Source organism: Crotalus tigris, unplaced genomic scaffold, assembly GCF_016545835.1.
Source record: "Crotalus tigris isolate CLP2741 ecotype Arizona unplaced genomic scaffold, ASM1654583v1 scf7180000017855.1216408, whole genome shotgun sequence".
NCBI lineage: Eukaryota > Metazoa > Chordata > Lepidosauria > Squamata > Viperidae > Crotalus > Crotalus tigris.
This window is the reverse complement of record NW_024096677.1, coordinates 778,409-801,897: the sequence shown is the minus strand read 5'-3', so window position 1 is coordinate 801,897 and position 23,489 is coordinate 778,409. Positions and strand designations below refer to the sequence as shown.

The following is a 23,489-nucleotide window of genomic DNA, read 5'->3' as shown; positions in this document are numbered from 1 at the left end:
GATGGGGAATTGAGACCATTTATATTTATTGAGTATATTCAAATTTCCTCCATAATTTCAATTATTTCGGGATCTCAATCTTCTAGGTGAGCTTATCTGTCTCTGATCTTTAGGTCTGACGTCTTCCTTTGATTGCGTCTTTTTTGGTATCTCCTCTGTTTGCTTAGAAGTCTCTGCAGTAGGCGTTCCCTCTGATCTCTTAAATTCCATATCACCTTTCTCCAAGAAGGCTCTGTGCTTGTTGAAAAATTCCTCTGCTTGGAATGGAGTATCCAGTCTATATCTTTTTGAGTCCCAAAAAATCAGTAGTCCTTCTGGAATCAACCATCTAAAATTCACCCCTCTATCAATCAGTTTCCTTGTTAAAAACTGATAATCTCTTCGTGCTTCCCTTATTTTTCTAGGAATCTGTTTAAGAACTACAAGCTCTTTATCTTTATACTTCATAGGTTGGTCCCTTACAATTCTCAAAATTTCATCTTGTCGATTTCTTTTAAGAAATCTGACATGGACCTCCCTGGGCACTCTGTTCCTTCTTGCGTAGTTGACTCTAAAAACTCGTACTTGTTTGTAGATTTTCCAATTGAACTTGAAGTATGTATTGAAGCATAGATCCAGGAGTTTCATTATGGTTTCTGTAGACATGGAATGTTTTGTAATGGCATCATCTTTGTGGGTATGGTGTTTAGTGAGTAGGTGGTGTATGGTTTATTTAGCCAGGTCGATGTCAATCAAGGTGAAGAGAGTGGTGATGTTGAAGGAGACCATAATTTCTTCCTTGTTGATCTTGATTTGGTTGATGCATTGGAGAAATTGTTCTGGGGAGTTTATTTTTTTTATTAAAAGTTTTACAAATTTATTACAATATAAACCCCCCCACCCCTCACCCCTTTCCCCCCTCCCCCACTTCCCAGAGCTGATTACAGGGTAACAAATAAACAAACATAATCTAACTAACATAAACCAACTATACTATCAATCAAAACCATAACACACTTTAACTCCTTCTCAAAACAAATATTAACAAATTAAAACAAAAATAATAATATAATTAAAACTATTAATAATTATCTAAAATCTACTCAAAAGCAAGGTAATACTTTTCAGTTTCATATTTCTTTTGAATATAATCAATCCATCTTCTCCAAACCATAATGTATCTTTTTTGTGAATGGTCCTTCAAGTAGGCGGAGATTTTCACCATTTCTGCTAAATTAGACACCTTAAGTATCCATTCTTTCAGAGTAGGCAATAAGTTTTTCTTCCAATATTGCCCCACCAATAATCTTGTCCCACCAATAATTTTGTTATAGGATTCAACATCAAATTGATTTCTTTAACATCAAAATCTACAATAATACCCAACAAAAATAATTGCGGAGTAAATTTTATCTTTCTCTTAAAAATCTTTTGAATATTCTACCAAATCTTAATCCAAAAGACTTTAATATCTCTACAGGTCCACCAGATATGAAAATAAGTTGCATCTAAATTTCCACATCTCCAACATTTGGGCTGTAAATTTGGATACATGCGAGACAACTTTTGGGGATCCAAATGCCATCTATAAAATATTTTATAAAAATTTTCTCCTAAATTTTGCGCTTGAGTAAATTTTACATTTCTAACCCAAATTGTCTCCCATGTATCCAATACAATCGGATCTTGAATATTTTGAGCCCATTTAACCATACAATCTTTAACTAACTCCGTTTCAGAGTCTAATTCTATCAAGGCACTATAAATTTTTTATATGAGCTCGACTTTGATCTTTAATCTGTTTTACCAAATTTACATCCTCTAAAGTGATACCAACCTTTTGATCTATACTCCACCTCACTAACAATTGATTATAATAAAACCAAGAATATAAAATATTTTCTTGCTTCAACTCGGTTAAGGGCTTTAATTGCCAATGCTGCCCAACCAAACTAAGTAATTCCTTGTAAGAAATCTTATCCAAATTTACTCTCCTAGATACTCCCTCTATCACGTGTCCAGGAATCCCCCAAATTGGGATTTTATAATTTAACCTATAATAATATTTCTTCCAGACACGCAACAAGGCATTTCTCAAAATATGGGTTTTAAAAACCTGATCAACTTTTTAAATCATAAATTAAATACACGTGCCATACATATAATAAATCCCATCCCTCAAGAGAAAGAATATTTTTATTTGTTAAGTTGAGCCAATCACTAATCAGCGTTAAAGCCACCGCATCATAGTACAATTTTAAATTAGGCGCTTTTAGTCCTCCTTTTTCCCGTGTATCCTGCATAATTTTGAATTTAGCTCTCGGCTTTTTCCCTGCCCAAATGATTTTGTTAATCCCCTTCTGCCATTCCTCCAGATTAGCATCTTTTTTCAAAATAGGTATCATCTGAAATAAAAAAAGAAACTTTGGAAGTATGTTCATTTTAACTGCCGAGATTCTCCCCAACAAAGATAATTGTAATTTTTTCCAATCATTTAAGTCCTTTTGCATTTTTACCCATAATGTCTCATAATTATTTTTATACAATTTAACATTAGAAGCTGTTACATATACTCCTAAATATTTAACCTTTCTCACTATTTCAAAACCTGTTAATTTAACCATAATATCCTTTTCCTTCATAGAATATAGACATATTTTTCACTAATATTTTAGTCTTATTATTATTTACCTTAAAACCAGAAACCTTCCCCCACTGAATCAAAATTTCAACCAAATCCCTAACCGAATCTGTCGGTTGAGATAATGTCACAACCAAATCATCAGCAAAAGCTCTCAACCTATAATCATTCTTATTTATTTTTATTCCCTTTATACAAGGTGACTCCCGAATTTTGATAAGTAAAATCTCCTTTGTTAAAACAAATAACAATGGTGATAAAGGACATCCCTGTCTTATACCCTTTTCAATTTTAAATGCTTCTGTTAATCCCTATTAACTATGATTTGTGCAGATTGTTGTTGATATATAGCCTTAAGGGCAGATAAAATTTATCCCCAAAATTCATTTCCTCTACTACGCTGAATAAGAATTGCCAATCTAATTGATCAAAAGCTTTTTCAGCATCTAAAAAAATCAAAGCCGTGGGGATTTGATTGTTCTTGTCTAAATACTCAATTAAATTAACAATTTGTCTAACATTATATTTCATATATCTTCCAGTTATAAATCCAGATTGATCACTATGAATCAATTGCTTCAAAACTCGCATTAATCTATTTGCCAATATTTTTGAAAAAAATCTTATAACCTGTATTCAAAAGAGATATAGGCCTGTAATTTTGGGGCTGAGTCAAATCTTGGTCCTCCTTCGGAATCAATGATATAAAAGCCCTTCTCCATGATGGAGGTGCCTTTGCTCCCAACAAAATGTTATTAAAAAGTTCCTTCAATGGTTCTATCATTTCTTCAGATAACATTTTATAGTAAATTGCTGTTAATCCATCTGTACCTGGAGTCTTACCAACTTTTAATTGTTTAATTGCCCAAATAATCTCTTCAGAAGTAATTAAACCATTAATCTCATCTCTTTGATCAATAGTAAGTTTAGTAAAATGTGATTCCTGTAAGTATTTTTCTATATCTGAAACTTGTATGCTTTCACTAGGCTATAACTTTGAATAAAAATATAAAAAACTCCTTTTAATCAAATTTTGTTGATAAACTTCTTTACCTTTATAATTTATTTTCTCTATAATCCTTGATTTCTGTTTCTTTCGTAGTTGGTAAGCCAACCACCTACCAGGTTTGTTTGCATTGCAAAATGTATTATGTTTCATATACCTCAAATTAATTGCAATCTGATCAGATATTAACATATTAAATTGCTCCTTAAGCAAGATAATAGAAGCCTTTAAATTATTGTCCAATGGATTTAATGTAAGAGCCTTTTCCTTAGATTTAATCTCTACTTCCAACTCTTTACGTTTCTGCATCTGTTTGCGTCTATGCATATTGTTCATATGAATCAAGACCCCTCTCATATATGCTTTACTGGCATCCCATACCATTGGCATCGAAGTACCCTTATGCATATTCAAAACAAAAAAAATCCTTTAAATAATCTCTACATCTCTGTACATTCCCCTCATATCTAAATAAATTTTCATTCAATCTCCAAGTCCTTCTATTCCCATCTTCAGTAGATAACTCCATCCATACAGGACTATGGTCTGACAATATTCTGGGGAATATCTTAGCATTCTTCACCCTAGAAAAAAGATCATTAGTAATTAAAAAAAAGTCAATTCTGGAATACGACTGATGCCTGTCCGAAAAAAAGGTAAAGTTTCTTTCTTCCATATTCCGTTCACGCCAAATGTCTGAAAGTTCCAAATCATCCTTCAAATAAAAAAAACTTTAGGTAATTTTGCATGATTAGGAGATTTAAAAGAATCCTTCTTGTCTTTGCTTGAATCTAAAACACCATTCCAATCTCCCATCATAATTACTGATTTTTAATCCAACTGAATTATTTTCTGATGTATCAACTTATAAAAATATTTTTGTTGCTGATTAGGAGCATATAGTCCAATAACAAGACTTCTCTTGCCATTTAATAATAATTCAATAATAACATATCTTCCTTGTGAATCAGAATCAATTAACTTCGGTGATAAGTCTTTCCTCACATAAATGACTACTCCTGCTTTTTTCTGTGGAGCAGAGGCTGTAAAGTGTACTCCCAGCCGGGAATTAATCAAATATTTTTCATCCTTTAAAGCAATATGAGTCTCTTGCAAACATATAACATCATTCTTATGTTGTTTCAAGTAGTAAAATACTTTCTTTTCTGTGGTGAATTCAAGCCATTAACATTCCATGTCAGGAACTTTGCCATCTCTAGTGGCTTGAAGCCTTTGGAACACTGCATCTAAATCTGCAGTTGATGACCTCTTCGGTCTTGTTCCTCCCACTGGCTCAGAGGTAGCCGCCTGTGTTGTAATTCCAGCATCTACCTTTTGTTGTTCTTTTTCTCTGTGTTTATGGGCTGCACGAGTCATTCTCTGTTCCCTTGGATCTTCTGTTATCTCCAAACACTGTCGCATAGATTCAACCAACAACTCTTCTCCTGTTAGTGACATTGCTCCTGCAGCCAATTGTCCTTCAAACTTACTTTCATTTCTTCTAGATCTTGGAGATAGTGGTGCACCTGCCTTCAGAACAGAAACGTAAAAATTTCTTGCTTTTAAAATTGTATTAAGTCTATAACGTGTTCCAACATAATTCACCACTATGCCAACAGGTACATCCCATCTAAATTGAATCTATCGTTTCTTAAGCTCCTCAGCCAAAAAAAGCAATATCCTTTCTTCTTCTAAGAATTTTTGGAGGTATTTCTTTTAAAATTATAACATCTTGAGCTGCAATTTGAAATCTTTGCTTATAAAAAGCCTGTATAATTTCATTACGAAGTGATCTCCTGGAAAAATAAATGACCACATATCTTGGTAAATTTCTCTGCTTCGCAATCCATGAATTAACTCTAAAAAAATTTTCAATATCTCTCAGCATTTCTTCAATTCCACATTCCAAAATGGATGCTAATTCTGCTGCAATCTCTTCTTTCAAGTTCTCTTGCACATTCTCCTTCAACCCTCTTATTCTCAAAGCAAACTCCATATCTCTGTATTCTGACATTATAATTTCATTCTGTGCTGCATCCACATTATTTTCAACTCTTTCAACTCTTCCTTCTATTCTTTCAACATTTCCAACCACCTCATCCACCCTATCATCCAGGCATTTTACGTGGGCCGCAAGCCCCTGAAGAGCCAGCACAATATCTTCCCTCATCTGATGATTTTTCTCCTCCAAAAGCTCTGCTGTCTCAGTCTTAATCTTTTGCACAGTTTTCTCCATAGCATCCTGTACAACATTCTGTACATCTTTAAGTGTGAGTACTTGAGAGGGAGAGGGTGGAGGAGACTTAGGCTTAGGTTGCTGTATAGTCTGTGTTACTGGAGAGGAGATTGAAACTTTAGTAAGAGAAGAAATTCCATGGCGTTTTGAAGCCATTTTTTTTAAAAAAAAGAGATGAGAAAAAAGGGGAAAAATCACTTCTTATAACAAAATAAAATAAAGGGGTAATAAAAACAACTCCCCCTTACTCAAAAAAGAGAAAAACTCTTTAAGTAAGCAAAGTCTGTTACATTATTGAAACTTTGTTGCCAAGTAAAAGTGAAAGTCCTCAAACAAAGAAACAGGATTCCTCTGCCATTTTTCCTTTCACTCCAATCGTTAAAATAATAGCTGGAGAAGACAATATTTCTTTCTTGAGTTAAAGTTAAAATTCAGCACAGTTCTGATCCTCCTGAACAGCTCCGTCTGCTTTAAATTTTACTTACAGTTCTTTCTTATGTAGCAGATGTGGAAGCAGCGTCTAGCTTCGTTCTCTGCTGGAGAACAAAGGCGTCTTGAGATGCGTAGTTATTCCGGACTCCGAAGGAGCTCTCACCCTTCATCTCCCAAAAACTAATCTCTGGGAGAGTAGAGGAACTAGACTTCTATCCAGAAAAAAACTCACCTTCTTCCCTTTGCCCGGGAAGAAAGTTCCGAGCCGCAAAACAGCTGATAGTCGCTGTTTTGCCGGCTCTTACACAATCCCGAGACGGGTGGCTAAAAAAAAAAGGCGCCATCGGCGTGGCAAACGCCACCGGAAGTCCTCGTTCTGGGGAGTTTATTGAGTGGGTTGAGTCAAGACAAGATACAGAAGGATGAAGCTCGGAGAATGAACCTTTACCCTCATAATATTGCTTTTATTTTAGGATGATGTCATGTTGCATATAATCTGACCATGTCTGATTACAACTGACTACTCTCTAATGATTAAGGATTAAATATTCTTGAGTCTGGCTTGACCTCTGGGTGGAATAACTAATCTTACATGCTCAACTAATAAGCAAACTGTAAGAAAGCTGTGGCAGATGTTTTATGATGGGAATGAGATGTTTTATTTTGCTTCTCAAATTGTTTCATCTGAAAAATGATTTGCTTGCAAAATGACAACGTATTGGAGCAATCTATAGACATTCTATGAAGCTTAACCTCATCAAGAAATTCAAACAGCAATTAGTTTATTCTCTTCATCAAATTACCATATTCACGCTTGTTTTGAAAAAGATATTTCAATGAGAGCATCCATGGTGTAATAATCATTGCTTGTTCTTATATTATTCAGTGATAAGCTCTTGGAAATCAAGAATACTTAAGTGCCACAAAGGATGAGATGGTGCGGCCTAGATATTGGAAGAGGAGTTACAATTATCGTGTCATAACCATTTGGCGAATTTTTATGTCATTTGTATGGGTTGCCCTGAAAACCTGGGGAATTTGATGATTTGTCTACTAGGACAAGGCTTTTCAACCAGTGATACGGGTACCACCTGTGGTACATTGGCACCTGGCAGGTGGTACACGACCATCCTAGAAAAGTGGTAGTGGGGGAGGGGAATGAACTGAACCAGTGGCAGCACTGCACAAGCCTGAGCAAGAGATGGCTGGAGCTGCAGGGCTGTCAGGGCTCAGTGGAAGCACCAGGATCAGCACCAGGCTCCAGCTGGAGCTCGGCACTGAACCTGGTGCTTCTGCTGAGCCCAGAAGAAGCGCCGATCAGCTGGAATGTTGCAGCATCTCCAGAATCTTGTGATTTACATTCAGATTCTTGGCAACTGATTCATATTTATGATGGTCACAGTGACCCAGGGTCACGTGAAGTGACCAAAACCTGCTACAACCACCCAGCAGATGGGGGGGGGAGGAAATAAAAACCAAACATTCCCCCCCACCCCACCCCCGCTGCCAATCGTCAACAGAAATGCTCAAAACAATGAAAACCTCGGACAGGAGGAAGAGTGCTGCCGGGTGGGCAGGCAGGTGTCTTGCTCGGGTGTGGCTTGGGGGGCACTTTTTTCAGTGCCATTGTAACTTCGAACAGTCACTAAGTGAACTGTTGTAAGTCAAGGACTACCTGTACTTCATTTTTTTCCTTTTTGGGAGGGGGTCATCAAGTTTTTGACACCTTGCTAGGCAACTGGTGGTACTCGGATATTGCCATGGTACAAAGTGGTACAATGGATGAAAAGATTTAAAAGCCCTGCACTAGGACACCTAGATCTCTTTCATAGTCACTATTGTTGAGCCAGGTACCACCTAGTTTATGTTTTTGCATTTGGTTTTCTCATCTAAGTGTAAGACTTTTCTTTTCTTACCACTGAACTGCATTTGGTTGAATAGGGTCCAGTGCTCAAGTTTGTCAAGATCCTTTTGGATCTTGAATCTATCTTCTAAACTGTTGGCTATTCCCCTCAGGGTGGTGTCATTTGCAAATTTGAGTTCCCCTTCTAGTTCCTCATCTAAATCATCTATGAAGATGTAGAAGAGTACTGGGCTTAAGATAAAAATTTGAAGTACCTCACTGCACATTTCCATTTAGATATAGTTCTGTTGAGGACTTCACATTGAGTGCAGTTGGTCAGCCAATTGCAAATCCATCTGATGGTGATGCTGTTTATTCCACATTGTTCTGTCTTACCAAGAAATAGGCTGTGGTCCACTTTGTCAATTGCCTCACTATTTGGGATACTTCTACTGGGGTGGGGGGCAGCCTAGACTATTGGAGAAGCAACCTAGAACTAAGGAGAAACTTCCTGACAGTTAGAACAATTAACCAGTGGAACAACCTGCCTCCAGAAGCGGTGAATGCTTCAACACTGGAAGTTTTTAAGAAGAGACTGGACAGCCGTTTGTCAGAAATGGTATAGGGTTTCCTGCCTGAGCAGGGGGTTGGACTAAATGACCTCCAAGGTCTCTTCCAACATTATTATTATTATTATTATTATTATTATTATTATTATTATTATTATTATTATTATTATCATCATCATCATCATCATCATCATCTATAGGAAGGCAAAACGTTTTTAGATCAAAACGATTGACCATGGAATGGGCTGTTACCTTATTAGAAGCAGTTTGATGTTGAAAGAGACATTTTGTCCTTAATGCAAATGGCTCTGTGACTTTTGATCAGTGTAATCTAATCCTATATCAAGGCAGTCATTCTGCAATCAAACTGTGTTAGAGAATTTTAATTTCTCTATTGGTGAAAAATAAATCAGAAGCTCTCACAGTTGACTGCATTTAGCTGATTCAAACAACTTTATATTTATATAAAAATATTTACAGTACCATTCTTCTTTACAGCAACATAGCTTAATTGAAGAGTTCTTACAGAGACAGACCAGAGACAAACCTTGAGACTGGAAATCCAGCTCCTAACTCAATACTCTTTTTGCACAGACTCAGTAGCACTTTCTTCACATTGGCTGACTGAGTTACCACATGACTCTTCCTGTTCATGAATATTCCAACACTCCTCCCTTCATGACAGGAAGAGACATCAGACCGATTGACTTAACACATTTTCCATAGTGAATACCACCCAATGGTTTAGTCATCATGTCTGCCAAATTATCTTCAGAAGAACAATGATGTAAACTAATCAATTTTCCTTTTACAGCTTCCCTGACATTACAATACTTAATGTCTACATGTTTACTTCTGTTCTTCACCCTGTCACCAGTTGCCATTTTTATACAGGCAGCATTGTCTTCAAATACCTTTACAGATTCTTTTACATTAATATTTAAATCTTGCAACAACTGTACATACCATGTAACTTCAGAACACAATTCAGATAAAGCAATAAACTCTGCTTCCGCTGTTGAAATAGCAACAGTTGTTTGTTTTCTGGACTTCCATCCAATCAGAGTCCCTCCAAACAATATTATAATCCCAGAAATTGATTTCCTTGTGTTTATGTCATTTGCATAGTCACTATCGACATAACACTTTAATTTCAATTCCTCAGTAATCTGTATTTGAAGACCCAAATTTATAGTTCCCTTTAAATATCTGAGAACCCTTTTTACACCCATCCAATGTAACTTTGTAGGTGCAGTAGTAAAACGACTCAAAATGCTTACTGCGCAAGCTATGTCTGGTCTGGACCACTGTGATAGATATAACAAACTCCCTATTGCTGAGTGATATATCTCTTGATCACGGGTTTCACCTTTGTCCGCACTTAAACTATTATAAAAATCTGCACTCATGGGTATGGGAGCAGTATTGCAATCCCTCATATTATATTTCTCCAATAACTACTCAATTTTTCTCTTTTGACTGAGAATATAACCACCTTTTTCATTTTTCTGTATCTCTACACCAAGATAATTTTTTATTTCTCCCAAATTCTTTAATTCAAATTTCTTTCCTAATTTATCAGCAAATTCTTTGACTTGTGATGCATCCTTTGCGATGAAGCAAAGATCATCCACAAATGATAACAGTAGACAATTCCCTCCTTGTAACTGTCCAGTATATATACAGTTATCAGCTTTGCAACTTTTAAATCCAAGATCCTTTAAAGCAGTATCTAAACAGATATTCCAGTTTCTGGCTGACTGCTTCAGCCCATAAATAGCCTTTTTTAATTTATATACGATGTTAGGTTTTGCAATTTCATATCCTGGTGTTTGGATCATATAAATTTCTTCCTCTAACTCAGCATTGAGGAATGCAGTTGTGATATCAAAGTGCCAGATTTTATGCTTATATGCCGCTGCCAACGCCAGTGCTAATCTTATATTCTCACTTTTCACAGTTGGCGCAAATACTTCATCGTAGTGCACATTCTTTAATTGTGAAAAACCTTGTGCCACTAACCTGGCCTTATACTGTATATCATTATTTGGCAATACCTTTTTCTTATATACCCACTTACAACCCACAGCTTTGGTTCCCTGTGGCAAAGTCACTGATTTAAATACTTCATGGTCTCCCATGGATTTCATCTCTTTATCCATGGCCTCCTTCCATTTTTCTTGTTCAGCTTTTGGTAATGCCAACACCTCTTTATAACTTCTTGGCTCATACCACACATTGCAAACCTTTACCTTGCTAGCAGAATACCTGTCAGGCGGAATTCCTTTATTACATCGCTCTGACCTACGTGGTATTAACTGCTCCTGTGTCTCAAGTCCTTCTGGCTTCATGTCTTGTTCAGCCTTTCCTCCCTGAACATGGACATCTTCAATAATGATTTTTTTTCATTAGATGAATTATTGTCACTAAGCAGATCACCGTCATTAAGTGAGACATACCCAGAATTTGCATTAATTCTGTCCCAATTTTGTTCTGCAAAATTAGCAGACCTTGAAATTATAATTCTTTTACTTCCATCGCTAAAGCGATATCCTTTTGACCCTGGCTCATAGCCCACAAACCTGAGCTTTCTTGCCTTTTGCTGTCCCTTTCTTCTGATTGCTTTTGGAATATGTACCCATGCAGTACTTCCAAAAATTCTCAAATGTGCCAGTGATGGCTTTCTCCCATATAGAATGGCATATGGAGTATTATTAATGGAGGAACTCCACAGCCTGTTAACTATATAATTGGCAGTCAATATGGCTTCTCCCCAATATGACCTGCTCATACCAGAATCCTCTAACAATGAAACTTTCATTGTTTGCAAAACACCATTCCTTCTTTCAGCTACACCGTTCTCTGCTGCTGTGTAAGGATTTGTATGTCTGCGTCTTATCCCCAACTGCCCCAACCATTGTTGGAATTTAGTTGACATAAATTCAGTACCTCTGTCAGTTTGCAACTGACACACTTGTTGTCTATACCTTCTCTCTACAAAACTTACCCACTGTTTGAATTGTTGTAGCACCTCTGTCTTTGCTCTAAGCAAATAGCAAAATGAATACCTGCTATAATCATCAACAATTACCAGTGCATATTTTGTTCCTCCCAAACTGGCTTGCATAGGTCCCACCAGATCTGCATGAACCAGCTCTAGAACTCTTTTTGTTTGTCTTGTGCTACATTTACTAACTGGGAATGCCTTTGACTTCGATGCTTTGCATACTGCACAGTCCAAATATGTTTTGCATCCCTTTAAATTTAGCCCTTCTGCAAATTCTTGCATTTGCTGCAAAACTTTAAAGCTTGCATGGCCAAGTCTTCTTTGTAGAAGATGAACACATGAATCATGCTCTGCAACATTCTTAAATATATGGGAACATTGAACCTTTTGTCCTTGCAATACATATAGATTATCTTCCTTTATGCCTTCTGCACAAATATTCCCATTCCTTTTGATGAGACATTTCCCATTTACAAAAATGACCTCAAAACCTTGTTTGTCTAAATTAAACACACTTAACAAATTATGTTCCATCTCAGGTACACAAAGCACATTGGTAAACTTTGATTCCAAATATGGAATTTTTACATTGCCTCTTCCAATTGCTTTTGCTTTCTGGCCATTTGCCAAAGCCACAGCTTCTTGTGCTACTGGAACAAACCTGCAAAATAATTTAGAATCATTAACAATTGTTTGACTTGCCCCACTATCTATTAGCCACTTGTCTCTGTTGTTGCTATTGCAAACTTTTGCAACACTAAAATGTTCCTTTTGCAAATCAGTCCTTTTTTCTTGCACAAATGTCTTTTTCTGCAAATTGTAGCAAGTCTTTTCCTGCTGAGCAGCTCTCTGCTTGCAAAATCTCTCCTTTGTTGCAATTTGGTCCGGGTCTGATCTGCTTGTTTCTTCTCCTCTGGAGACTTGCAGTCTGGACCCCCTCCTCAGGAATTTCTCCTTGTGGCTGCTTCTAAAATGGCATTTTTCTTCTTCATTAAGCAAACATGCCTTTAAAGCCTCAAACTTTAAGCCTTGCTCTTCTTTGCATTCAAATATTGCAGAAACTGTGTCCCAGGTTTTATCTAAACTGTTCAACACCAATAAAACCTTCTGGGACTCAGGGAATTTAATCCCACTTTGTTCTAAGTCCAAAAATAAACTTTGCATTTTATTTAAATGCTGTTCCATAGATTCACCTGGTTGCAAACAGGCTCTGTAAAGATTTCTTGACAATTGCAGTATATTGCATGCAGACACATTCACGTGCACAGCTCTCAATTTCAACCAAATCTCCTTTGCAGTCTTTAAATTTGCACATTTAGAAATTGTTCATCACCTAAATTCAAGATGAGATAAGCCCTTGCTTGATCATGGCTTTTCTGATGAGCAGCTGCAAATACTTGTGGTGGATTTTCAACAATATACCACAGCTCTTTTGCTTTGAGCAAACATTCCATTTTAGCAGCCCACACAATGTAATTCTTCTGGCCCAAACGAGGCACACAGCTTTCCTTAAATTCCATTGCAGCCATTTTGCTAATTCTGCCTTGTTTTTACACTTTCTAAACACAGGCAATTTCTTCCAGCTTTAAATTACAATGCAGTCTTTAGTAAGCTCTGGGCCCATAACCTGTTAGAAAATTTTAATTTCTCTATTGGTGAAAAATAAATCAGAAGCTCTCACAGTTGACTGCATTTAGCTGATTCAAACAACTTTATATTTATATAAAAATATTTACAGTATCATTCTTCTTTACAGCAACATAGCTTAATTGAAGAGTTCTTACAGAGACAGACCAGAGACAAACTTTGAGACTGGAAATCCAGCTCCTAACTCAATACTCTTTTTGCACAGGCTCAGTAGCACTTTCTTCACATTGGCTGACTGAGTTACCACGTGACTCTTCCTGTTTATGAATATTCCAACAAACTGAAAGTTTCAAGATCAAATGTTTCATCTTTGAATCTGTTTGCACACTTCTTAGATTGATGGAGTTTCTGTGTGCTGGAGATTTCCAAATGTTATTTTAACTTCGATATAATGTAGCTGAAACAAGAGTTTTTCAGGCAGGGTTAGCTATATTCTAATAATACACTACACTGCTTTTTCTTAACTTCTGGATCTGGAGATTATGACCTGAACCTGTGCCTGGATCCACTGAAGTAATAGATGGGAGTCAGTGAAGTAATAGATGGCAGTCAAGAAAGTGAGATGGAATTCAGGAAAAACCTTATGGGTAGATGATTTCTAGTATGGGAAGAGAATGTTACCTGTTTAGAATAGAATAGAATAGAATAGAATAGAATAGAATAGAATAGAATAGAATAGAATAGAATAGAATAGAATAGAGCTAGAAGGGACCTTGGAGGTCTTCTAGTCCAGCCCCTGCTCAAGCAGGAGAACCTATACCAGTGCTGGTGAACTTATGGCACACGTGTCAGAGGTGGCACTCAGAGCCCTCTCTATGGGCACGCATGCCGTCGCCCCAGCCCCGCCTTCCCCTACGGCCCCCTCCTCACCAGCAGTCCCCCCCGGAGAAGAGTCGCCCCCGGGCATGGCCAACATGGAGCAGTGCAGCCAAGGATATGGCAGCCGGGCACAGCAGGGACAAGACTCAGGAGTCATGAAGGGTCTAGACAGATTCTCCTCCCTCAGCCATGGAAGCTGCCTAAGTGACTTTAGACCAGTCCAAATCTCTTGGGCCAACTTACCTCACTGGGTTATCAATCTTGGAAAAAAATAGGAAGTGGAAAAACTGCCTATGTCATCTTGAATTCCTAAATGAGAGATAAGATAGAAATCTAATGTATAAATAATTATTCATTAACATTATTTTATATTGATTTAGCTTTCATTACTATATTTTATACTTGGTAAACAAATCTCAAATGTAATTGCATTGGAAGCAATATAACTTTTTTTTTTTACAATCCTGTAATTCCTTAGTTCAGGATAGAGTCAGGATGACTGGATAGAGTTGAGCATTTACTTCTTGGATGCCCTTCCTGATGCCACACACAGTTTGCAGTGGATATTTTTTTATTTGTGCTCTAGGAGAGAAACATCTGCCACTATCTAGGATTCAATTCTCAACCTTCCGAGTGGGAGGCGTCTTCACCACTAGGCCACCATGCTGCTTGAAAACAATATAATAATATGGTTAATAAAATATTAGATTTTTCTAGGCAGTTTTAGTTCCTCCTATGATTATCATCAAAGTACACATTTAAAAATGACTTTGAAAAGCATCACCAAATTTGTGATGTGGAAGATAAACTTTTCTCTACAGTTGAAGCATGACATATGCAGTTACTTGTAAAAATGGAAATCACAAAACTGAAAAAGGGGTATGATATTTCTTTTTCTTTTGAAGAGCACTAACTCTAACACTTTCGATTTGTTCTCTTCTAGGATCGAAACAGAATGTATGACACTTTGAATATGCACTCACTGGAAAATTCCCTTATTGACATAATGAGAGCTGAGCATGATCCACTTAAAGGTATATAGGCTAATGCCTCAATTTAGAGCACATTCATACTGCAATGTTTGAAAATCAATTTAAAAGTTTAACATGCACATATTAAATAAAGGAACTGTGGCCAGAGTTTATTGTAAGATTCTCACTAGAAAAAATTGTGTTGGAACCTTTGTTCCCAATACCACAGAGAAAAGTGGACATTCGTACTAGGAAACTCTGCAGTCAATTCAAATCACTTTTCATACAAGAAGAATTGGGAGTGAATTGTTTTGCTTAGAACAGTGGTTCTCAACCTTTTTAATGCCGCGACCCCCAACCGGTCGTAAGTCGAGGACTACTCAACTGGTGCAGCACTGTTTGCAGAATGGGACTTTTGGTGGGCTCAGCAGGGCAAAGACAGCCTGGACAATTCCTGTTGGCTTTTGAAAACCAATAGAATTAGACTCTATTTAAGAGAGTCTATTCTATTGGCTTTCAAAAGTCAATAGAATAAAAGGGAGTAGCACAGCTAAGGAAAAGGGGAAAAAAATGGCGGACTACATTGTTTGGCGACCCCCGTGAAATGGTCGTTCAACCCCAAATGGGGTCCCGACCCACAGGTTGAGAACCACTGGCTTAGAAAGTGATAAATTGAGAGTCATTATTTCACTAAAGCTGCTGGCCCCTGTAGCAAAATGTTTCCAGGAATCTTCATAATACTGCATTGCTTTTTTTCTGACTACGTTTACATTTTGTAAAGCTAGCCATTTCCTTGTAAGTATTGAGCCCTCCTTTCAACTGAACCCTAACTCTTTTGTAAGTTGACAAGCTTCCCTCCAATTGAGGCTACAATTTAACCATACAACACATAAGAACAGATTTAAACAGAAGTAAGCAGAATTAGTCACAAAACAAAAAAGTTATCCTGATGACATACTTTATACATTACTAAAACAAGATTGCCAAAAAGCTAAAACTTCCTAGAAGTAAATTCATGAGCTTTCACTCTACTCTCAGATATTTATTTATTAACATTGCATGAAGCATAATGCTTCCAAGGTTGCATGCTTATTAAATACCAAATATTGCATAACACCTTCCTCTTTTGTTAATTTTTAGTGCTGTGGCAATCCTATCTAATACATACCTTCTAATAAATAGTTTAGCAGGATCCTACCTCTATTAAATTAGAGCCTGAAACCCATCTGTTAGGGAAGAAGCTTTGTTGAGGTTAATGGGCCATAGTTCTGAACAAATGTTTACATAATTGTGCTATTAACTTTACTCAAATTAGGCTTTTAAAGAAGAGGAGGTTCATTAACTTGTAAAAACATTGATCCACTATGGATTTTTAGTTCCAATAAGGATACATGTTTGCTATATTTATTTACTTATTTATATCTTGCCTTTATTATTTTTACAACTTACATATCTTTAATATATACTTTAAATTGGGCAAACCTGATTTCTTGTTATTAGCTTTTCATTTTTTTATGGTTTTCTTTGGATTTAGACTAACAGCAGAACATAATGTTAGTGCTGAAAAATAACAGCTTATGTCTTTACCTTATTTTCTATTAGTTAAAGCTGTAATATGTGCACTATCAGTTGAGAATGTCACTATATATTAGTGGCGTCAGGAATCAAAAATGTATTGTTTTTACTGGATCCATTAGCAGCAGTTTAATTTTTTATCTGATCCAATGCCTAATACATTTGGAAAGTTACATTTATTCTCAATGATTAGAATAACTTATTTGATGTGAAAATCACTACCGGAGAACTCATCAGCATCTTAATAATTAAGAAAATCAAACCAGGGCTCCAAGCCATGTGCATAAACCTGGAATGAGTAGTGCAGAGGTTTATTGGACTATCTTGTCCATCTCCAATTCATTTTTATAGGGCTTGTGCAGAAAAAATCCTAGAAATTGTGTCATGTTAGTTTTCACTACACCTTCTGGTCTCCATAAATGCAATGGATGGAATTGTCTGCTGCTGTTCTGTCTAGTTTACATATGTACTGAAGCTATATTTGCCAATGTTTAGGATTAAGGTTTGGAATTCAGAATTTGCCCATTTTGATATTTTTCTTTGTGTTGCATTGGAGTGCAACGTGGCAAATGCTTGCTTGATCAAAAAACTAAAAGCAAAGCAGACACTGACTTGGTCTCTTGTTTGATAATCTGAAATAAAGATGAGAGCTGCATTTCATTGAGCTTAATTCGGTAATTTCACTGTCTAATTTACAGGTTACAATATTGCAAGTCATAGTCTCAAGAGATGCTCCTTTAAAGGAGTGTAACTATAAAATAAATAAACTATAAAAGACTATAATTTGTTAAGTAGTCTTAAAATAAAGAGGATTACTTTTGTGGTTTTGAAAATGCCTGTTTAAGATTATTTAATGCATTCTGTTGACATAAAACTAATACACCCAGGAGTTTTTGATATTGGTAGTAATTTTGAAGATAGAATAACCTTACTAAAAGCTGAGGTATATTGTTATGTATGTGAGGATTATAAAGGATTTAGTTTTAAAAAGGTAGTCTTCATATTGTGAACAAAGTAACTATTGTACATTATTTGGAACATAAGTATATTGAATGAAGTATAAAATATTTTGCTATACAATTCTAAATATTACAGCTAAATGAATAGGACTTTTTAAATCTTAGCATCTGCTAATCTAACATCTAAAATACAGATAAAAATAACATCTGTTAGATTAAACGTTACTTAATTTACAGTGTAGCTTTAAAAGAAACTCCTGATATTACAGATCTTTGATTTAATAGAGCTGTAGACACAGCTGATATGATCAGTAAGAGTAAAATTTTATAATGAAAAAGAACACTTGAAATAATGACAGCTATTTTGGGATACTTTACAACAAAGAGGGCTTATCCTCTTAAAGCTGATCTCAAAGCACATTGTTTGTCTTATGACCAACAAATTAAGAAGTTTCTTCATTTACTAGAAGTTAAGTCAGGCATGTCAACTGATGAAATAACATGTTTTATATCTGAACAGATGTATTTAAATGTCTTAATTATTTCCCCCCTTTTGATTATTTAATTATAACTCCTTCATCTATTTGTTTTTAGGGTGTTTAAATTACCCACATCTAGGAACTGACAATCTTCTAATGTTAAATGGTAAGATTTAATCTTTTATTCATCTTAATTATCTGGTATCCAATTGAATTGGACATTTTGTTTTAAAAATATACAGTTGCATTCTGTATCAATACGCAAAGGACAACTTTCTTCAGAGAACCACAGCCACCTCCAATTTAAAGCAGTAACATCATAGCTCTATCGCTTGTTGTACATATGATTACTATCCCAATTTGTCTGTTTTTTTTATAAGTTTCTGATGATGAGAGTAATACAGGCTAGAATAGATATATAACAAGTTGGGTTTGACCAATAAAATCTAGTATAGATTTTTTTGCGTCATGCCCCTGAAACTATGGGAAAAGTAGATACAGTAGTCCAGAGGTTTCCAACCTTTCTCAGTTGGCGGACCGAAGGGAAAGGGGGAGAGAAGCATTTTACATGCTTGCACATGCACACAAACGGGGCCGCGAGCACGTGGGATGCATGCTCGCACCCATGTGACACTCGCTAGTACTGTGCTGATTTTGCTGTGGGCGCTAGCACTGTCCCATTTTCATGCTGTGCGGCGCCCGGATTTCGCACCACACACCTCCTGGTTTGCCTGTTTTCACACCACGCAACACCCGGTTTTTGTGCCATGCACTGCCTGTTTCCACACTGTGCCACCTGGTTTCCCCCCCGTTTTCGTGCTGTGCGCTGCCCAGTTTTCACGCCATGCACCACCCTGTTTGCATAGCGGTGATGCCCTGTTTTCGCCGCGCAGTGTCCTGTTTGCATAGCGGTGGTGGTGCTAGGATGAGTGGGGGTGAGTGTGCGCACACATGTATGTGCACTGGCCATTGTGTTCCGTGGCCCGGTGGCCAGTAGGCCACAGCCTGGTAGTGGGCTGCGGATCACAGGTTGGGGACTTCTGCAATAGTCCTTGACTTACAATCATTTGTTTAAAGACTGTTTGAAGTTACAGCAGTGCTGAAAATTTGACCTACAGCCAGTCCTCATACTTAGAACCATTGCATCATTCCTGCAGTTATGTGATTGTGTGTTGGGCGCTTGTCAACTGTTGAGCGTTTACAATAGTTGCAGTGTTCTGTGGTCATGTGGTTACCATTTGCAACCTTCTCACCAATGAGCCTCTGGCTACTGCTGGGGAGGTCCACTACTGAAGGGATTTTAGGGTTTGAAATGGAACCCTTACCCTCTGGTTGGAGGAGCTGGTGCCCAGCCTCTGAAATGGGAGCAAAAACCATTGCAGGTTCCTGGAGTGTAGTCTGGCCCATGGCACTATCGCCATGCAAGAAACCATCTTCCCTAACTATTGGGAAAGGATGGCCAGTGTAATTACACGGTCCCTTTGGACCCGGAGGACCAGGGCTCGGATACTGTCCTGGTGCTCCTGCAATGGATAGGCCTTGCAGTGTCTTGTGTCTATGATCGCGCCCAGGTGAAGGAGCGGGTTGAGGGAACTGTCTGGCTCTTTTGGAAATTCACTGAGAACCCGTGGTCTTGGAGCGTCTTGATGGACAAGGCCAGGTCCGCCTGAGCCGCCCGAATAGAGGGGAACTAGATGAGGATGTTGTACCGAGAGTAGCCTCAGATGAGTGGCCAGTGCTGCCAAGATCTTTGTAAATACTCTTGGAGCTGATGAGAGACCAAACGGTAGGGCTTTGTATTGATAGTGGTGGTTTGTGTAACAGAACCTGAGAAACTTCCGATGGCCGGGAAGGATGGGAATATGCAGGTATGCTTCCGTGAGGTCGATAGACGTCAAGAAGTCGTCCCTTCTGATGCTGGCCAGAATAGACTGGAGCGTTTGCGTTTTGAATTTTTTGTAGGCAAGATGAGAGTTCAGCCCCTTTAGGTCGAGTATTGCCCTCCATCCTCCCAAGGCCTTTGGAACAACAAAGAGGATGGAGTAGAACCCCCTTCCCAGTTGTTCAACCAGTACTGGTTCTGTGGCCCTTATCTCCAAAAGGTGTCGAATGGCCTCGCTCATGAGGCCCTTCTTGATCAGATTTTTTGACATTGAACAAGAAATGAAACGTTCTGGAGGGTTGGATAAAAATTCCAGGGACAGGCCACACCTGATGGTGTTGAAAACCCAGATGTCTGTGGTGGTGGCCTCCCATTTGTGAGCAAAGAAAGTCGATCTGCCACCTATGGGGGAGGCCTCCCTGAAGTCACTTGGGTCTTCTGAAGGGACGGCCTCCTGTGACTCGAAAGGGCCGCTTGGCCTGGAATTGCTGCCTGGGTTTGAAAGCAGAACGTTCAAATTGGCGATCTGATCTGGGAGGGAAGGAGCGGGGAGGCTGAGGCAACTCTGATCCTGACCCTGCTCGAAAGGGCTGCCTGCGGGTATACGGGTTAGGCCGTCTGTTTGCCTGTCTGGTAAGGTGGGACATCACCTTACGTTTGTCCTTGTTCTCCACTAGGTAAGTGTTCAGAGCCTCTCCAACAGCTGACCACCATGGTAAGGGGCAGGCGCTAAGCGCCACTTTGATTTTGTGTCTGCTCGCCATTGTTTGAGCCACAGGAGTCTGTGGGCTGTAACGTTTGAAGCTATGGCTCGGGATGAGAATCTGGTGGTGTGTAGTGACGCGTTCGCCATGTATTGGGACGCCGCCACTAACTTACCCAAGTTCTGGTGTGTTTGCACCTCCTCCAGAGGAATTGTGGCCTGAAGCTCGCGAAGCCAGATAAGAGAGGTTCTGGCAAAGAAAGAGGTAGATGTAGCCGCCTTTACTGCCCATGCCGAGGCCTGGTGAGTCCTGCGGAAAGAGAGCTCAGATTTTCTGTCCTCCGCCTTCAAGGTTTCAGCCATGTCCCCTGACACCGTGAAAGAGGAAAACAGTGGCGTTAGAGGTTCATCTATAACCAGGACCTACAGCAGTTCTGACAAGGCAGGGGCGACATTAAATAGCCTCTTGTCTGTTCCCCCCCAGTGTGGAGAGGGTGCCAGGTGTTCCCCACTGCTTTTGAATAGTATTAAGAAAGAAAGGAGGACAGGGGATGTGCCTTTGTGTAACAATAGGTTCAGAGAACAGCGAATTTGTGTCTTGGCTGGTGGATGGACCCAGTTGAGGCTCCTTATCAGAGCCAATCTTGGCAGAGGTACTTGCCTTGTGGAGCAGTGATTTGAATAACGCTGGGTCAAATAGGCCCACAAAGGGAGGAGGGTCTGAAGAAGGTTCCTCATCCTCCAATAACTATATGCCTGTTGGTCCGTACTCCTTGGAGTGTGACTCTCTGCCTTGAGAGGATCAGGCGGAAGAAATAGAACCTCGATATTCTGGGGCTCCCGCCTGGGAGAAATAAGATGGGGTCATTGACGCCAAAGATTCCTGTCTGGACCTCTGGTGGAGTGAGGAGGCCATACCTTGGGCAACCGCCTGGGCGATTAGGGCCTGTAGTTGTTCTGGCCATGCCCCTTGAGAGTCTGTGGGTCGAAGCCCAGCTGCTGTGGGCGTGAATGTAGCTTCTGGCCCCGGCTGAACCCTGGGTGGGGGAGGAATCCATTGAGGGTGTGGTCCCTGATTGAGGGGAATCATTTCCTCCTGTCCGGGTCTGGGAAAAAGGAATTGGCCAGCGTCCCCTTCTGGAGACCAGGCCCGTTGGACAATTGAACTGGAGGGGGTGAGTTGTGGCCCAAAAACTGAATCCTCAGCTGGAACCGGGGAGGCATGGCCTGTTCCCCTTACGCTCAGTTTCTGAGCTTTGGAAAACTGCTTTTCCAAGGCCTAGTGTCTCCTGCTGGCCTTCTTCTCAGCTGTCTTACAGGGCTTCTTGCCCAAAATGGCCTTGGCCTTGAGTTTTCCTGCAGCCTCCAGTTTGGAGGCCTTGTGGTTTTTTGGACGGGAGTGTCGGAGGCACCATGAGCGGTCTGAGGTGTCATGTTGTCTGCCATTGCAATGGAGATATCTCAGTGGTGTTCTGAGAGGGATCTCAAGGTAGAGGAGCAGAGTATTGATTTGTGACTGTGTGTCACCATGCTGGAACCAGCAGTACTCTAGGTAATGGTGGCTGCAGGACCAATTTAATGGACTCTTGCACACCCACAACGCTCCTGATGGCCTTAACACCAGTTAATGCACCTTCAGTGCACTGGTCAAGGCTTACTGTGGCGGCAGAACCAACAGGTGGTGACAGCCAGCACACACGTAACTCACTTAGTGGTGGCAAGATCACCTCAGTGATAACGGGGGGCGCACTAGGCCTAGTTGGTGGTGGCAAGGCCAAGAGGCATGGCCAGCACACTTTGCTGTTGCGATAAGTAGAGAAGCACCCTGTTGAGGCCTGGGGCTGTATGTGTTACCTCCTGTGAATGACCATCCATTGTGAGCAACTTGGACTCGTGCTTCTTTGTCCAGAAATTGAAGATATTGAATATCTTTAAATGTGTATAAACAGTATTATAAAGGCCTGATCTCAATAAGCTGTGAGTACTGCACAGCCTGAAGGCTGTTACCACAGAAGGCCTCAGGTCCCAATTCCCTATGCAGTGGCTGGGAACAGTCACAGGGGAAGAACCCCCCCCCGCTGTTGCTTATTTTATTTTATTTTATTTTATTTTTTGCTCTATGGCCCTTGTGGCAATCCTGTTTCAAGCTCCTGTCTGATAACTAAGATTCCGATGCAAGGTTTGATCCTGTCTGTCTCTCTCCCTTCAGATTCAAATGAATGTTAGCGATGCCTAAAATGGCAGCTGCTACATAAAATCGCCTCAGGAGAATGAACGCTGATCAGGAGAACCAGGAGCAATAAAGGAATGCACCCCTTTTGCCAGTTAGTTTCTGACTGAAGGCAGCAATCTGGGCCGTTAGGTGTTGCAAGCGGCAGCTGGGAGGACACTAAAAGGATTTTTAGGAAAAAACGGCTCCTCATGCGCTTTTCAAAATGGCGTCCACGACGAGGGTGCTGAAGAACAGGACGGTTGCCAGGGGCTTTCCTGAGCCTGCAGCCCAGTCTGCAAGGCCGATAAACTGGATGCGCGCTGCGCTGGTCCCAGCAACTGAAAAAATAAAGGGAATCTTGATTTCAGCAATTTAGCCAAATTAAGGAGCTTAAAGCCAAGGCTGCAATAAAAATAGAGGATTCACGAATGGGTGAGAACCATACAACCTGAACAATGAAGAATAAGTCTGAGAAACTGGAGCCAATTTTTTTATGTCCTTCTGGGCATCAGACTAAGTCGTGACTGGG

General features: G+C 39.3%; 1 protein-coding gene across 2 annotated transcripts in view; it reads left to right on the top strand.

Annotated features, from left to right (window-relative positions):
- The window catches only part of CPEB2 (cytoplasmic polyadenylation element binding protein 2), a 227,180-nt gene that overhangs the window by 104,259 nt on the left and 99,432 nt on the right, over nt 1-23,489 (top strand). For both annotated transcript variants that reach the window (XM_039343494.1, XM_039343493.1), the window contains 2 exons: nt 15,123-15,213; nt 18,279-18,329. In XM_039343494.1, coding sequence (XP_039199428.1) covers nt 15,135-15,213; nt 18,279-18,329 — 130 coding nt within the window. In that variant the 5' untranslated portion in view covers nt 15,123-15,134. The remainder of the gene's footprint in view (nt 1-15,122; nt 15,214-18,278; nt 18,330-23,489) is intronic.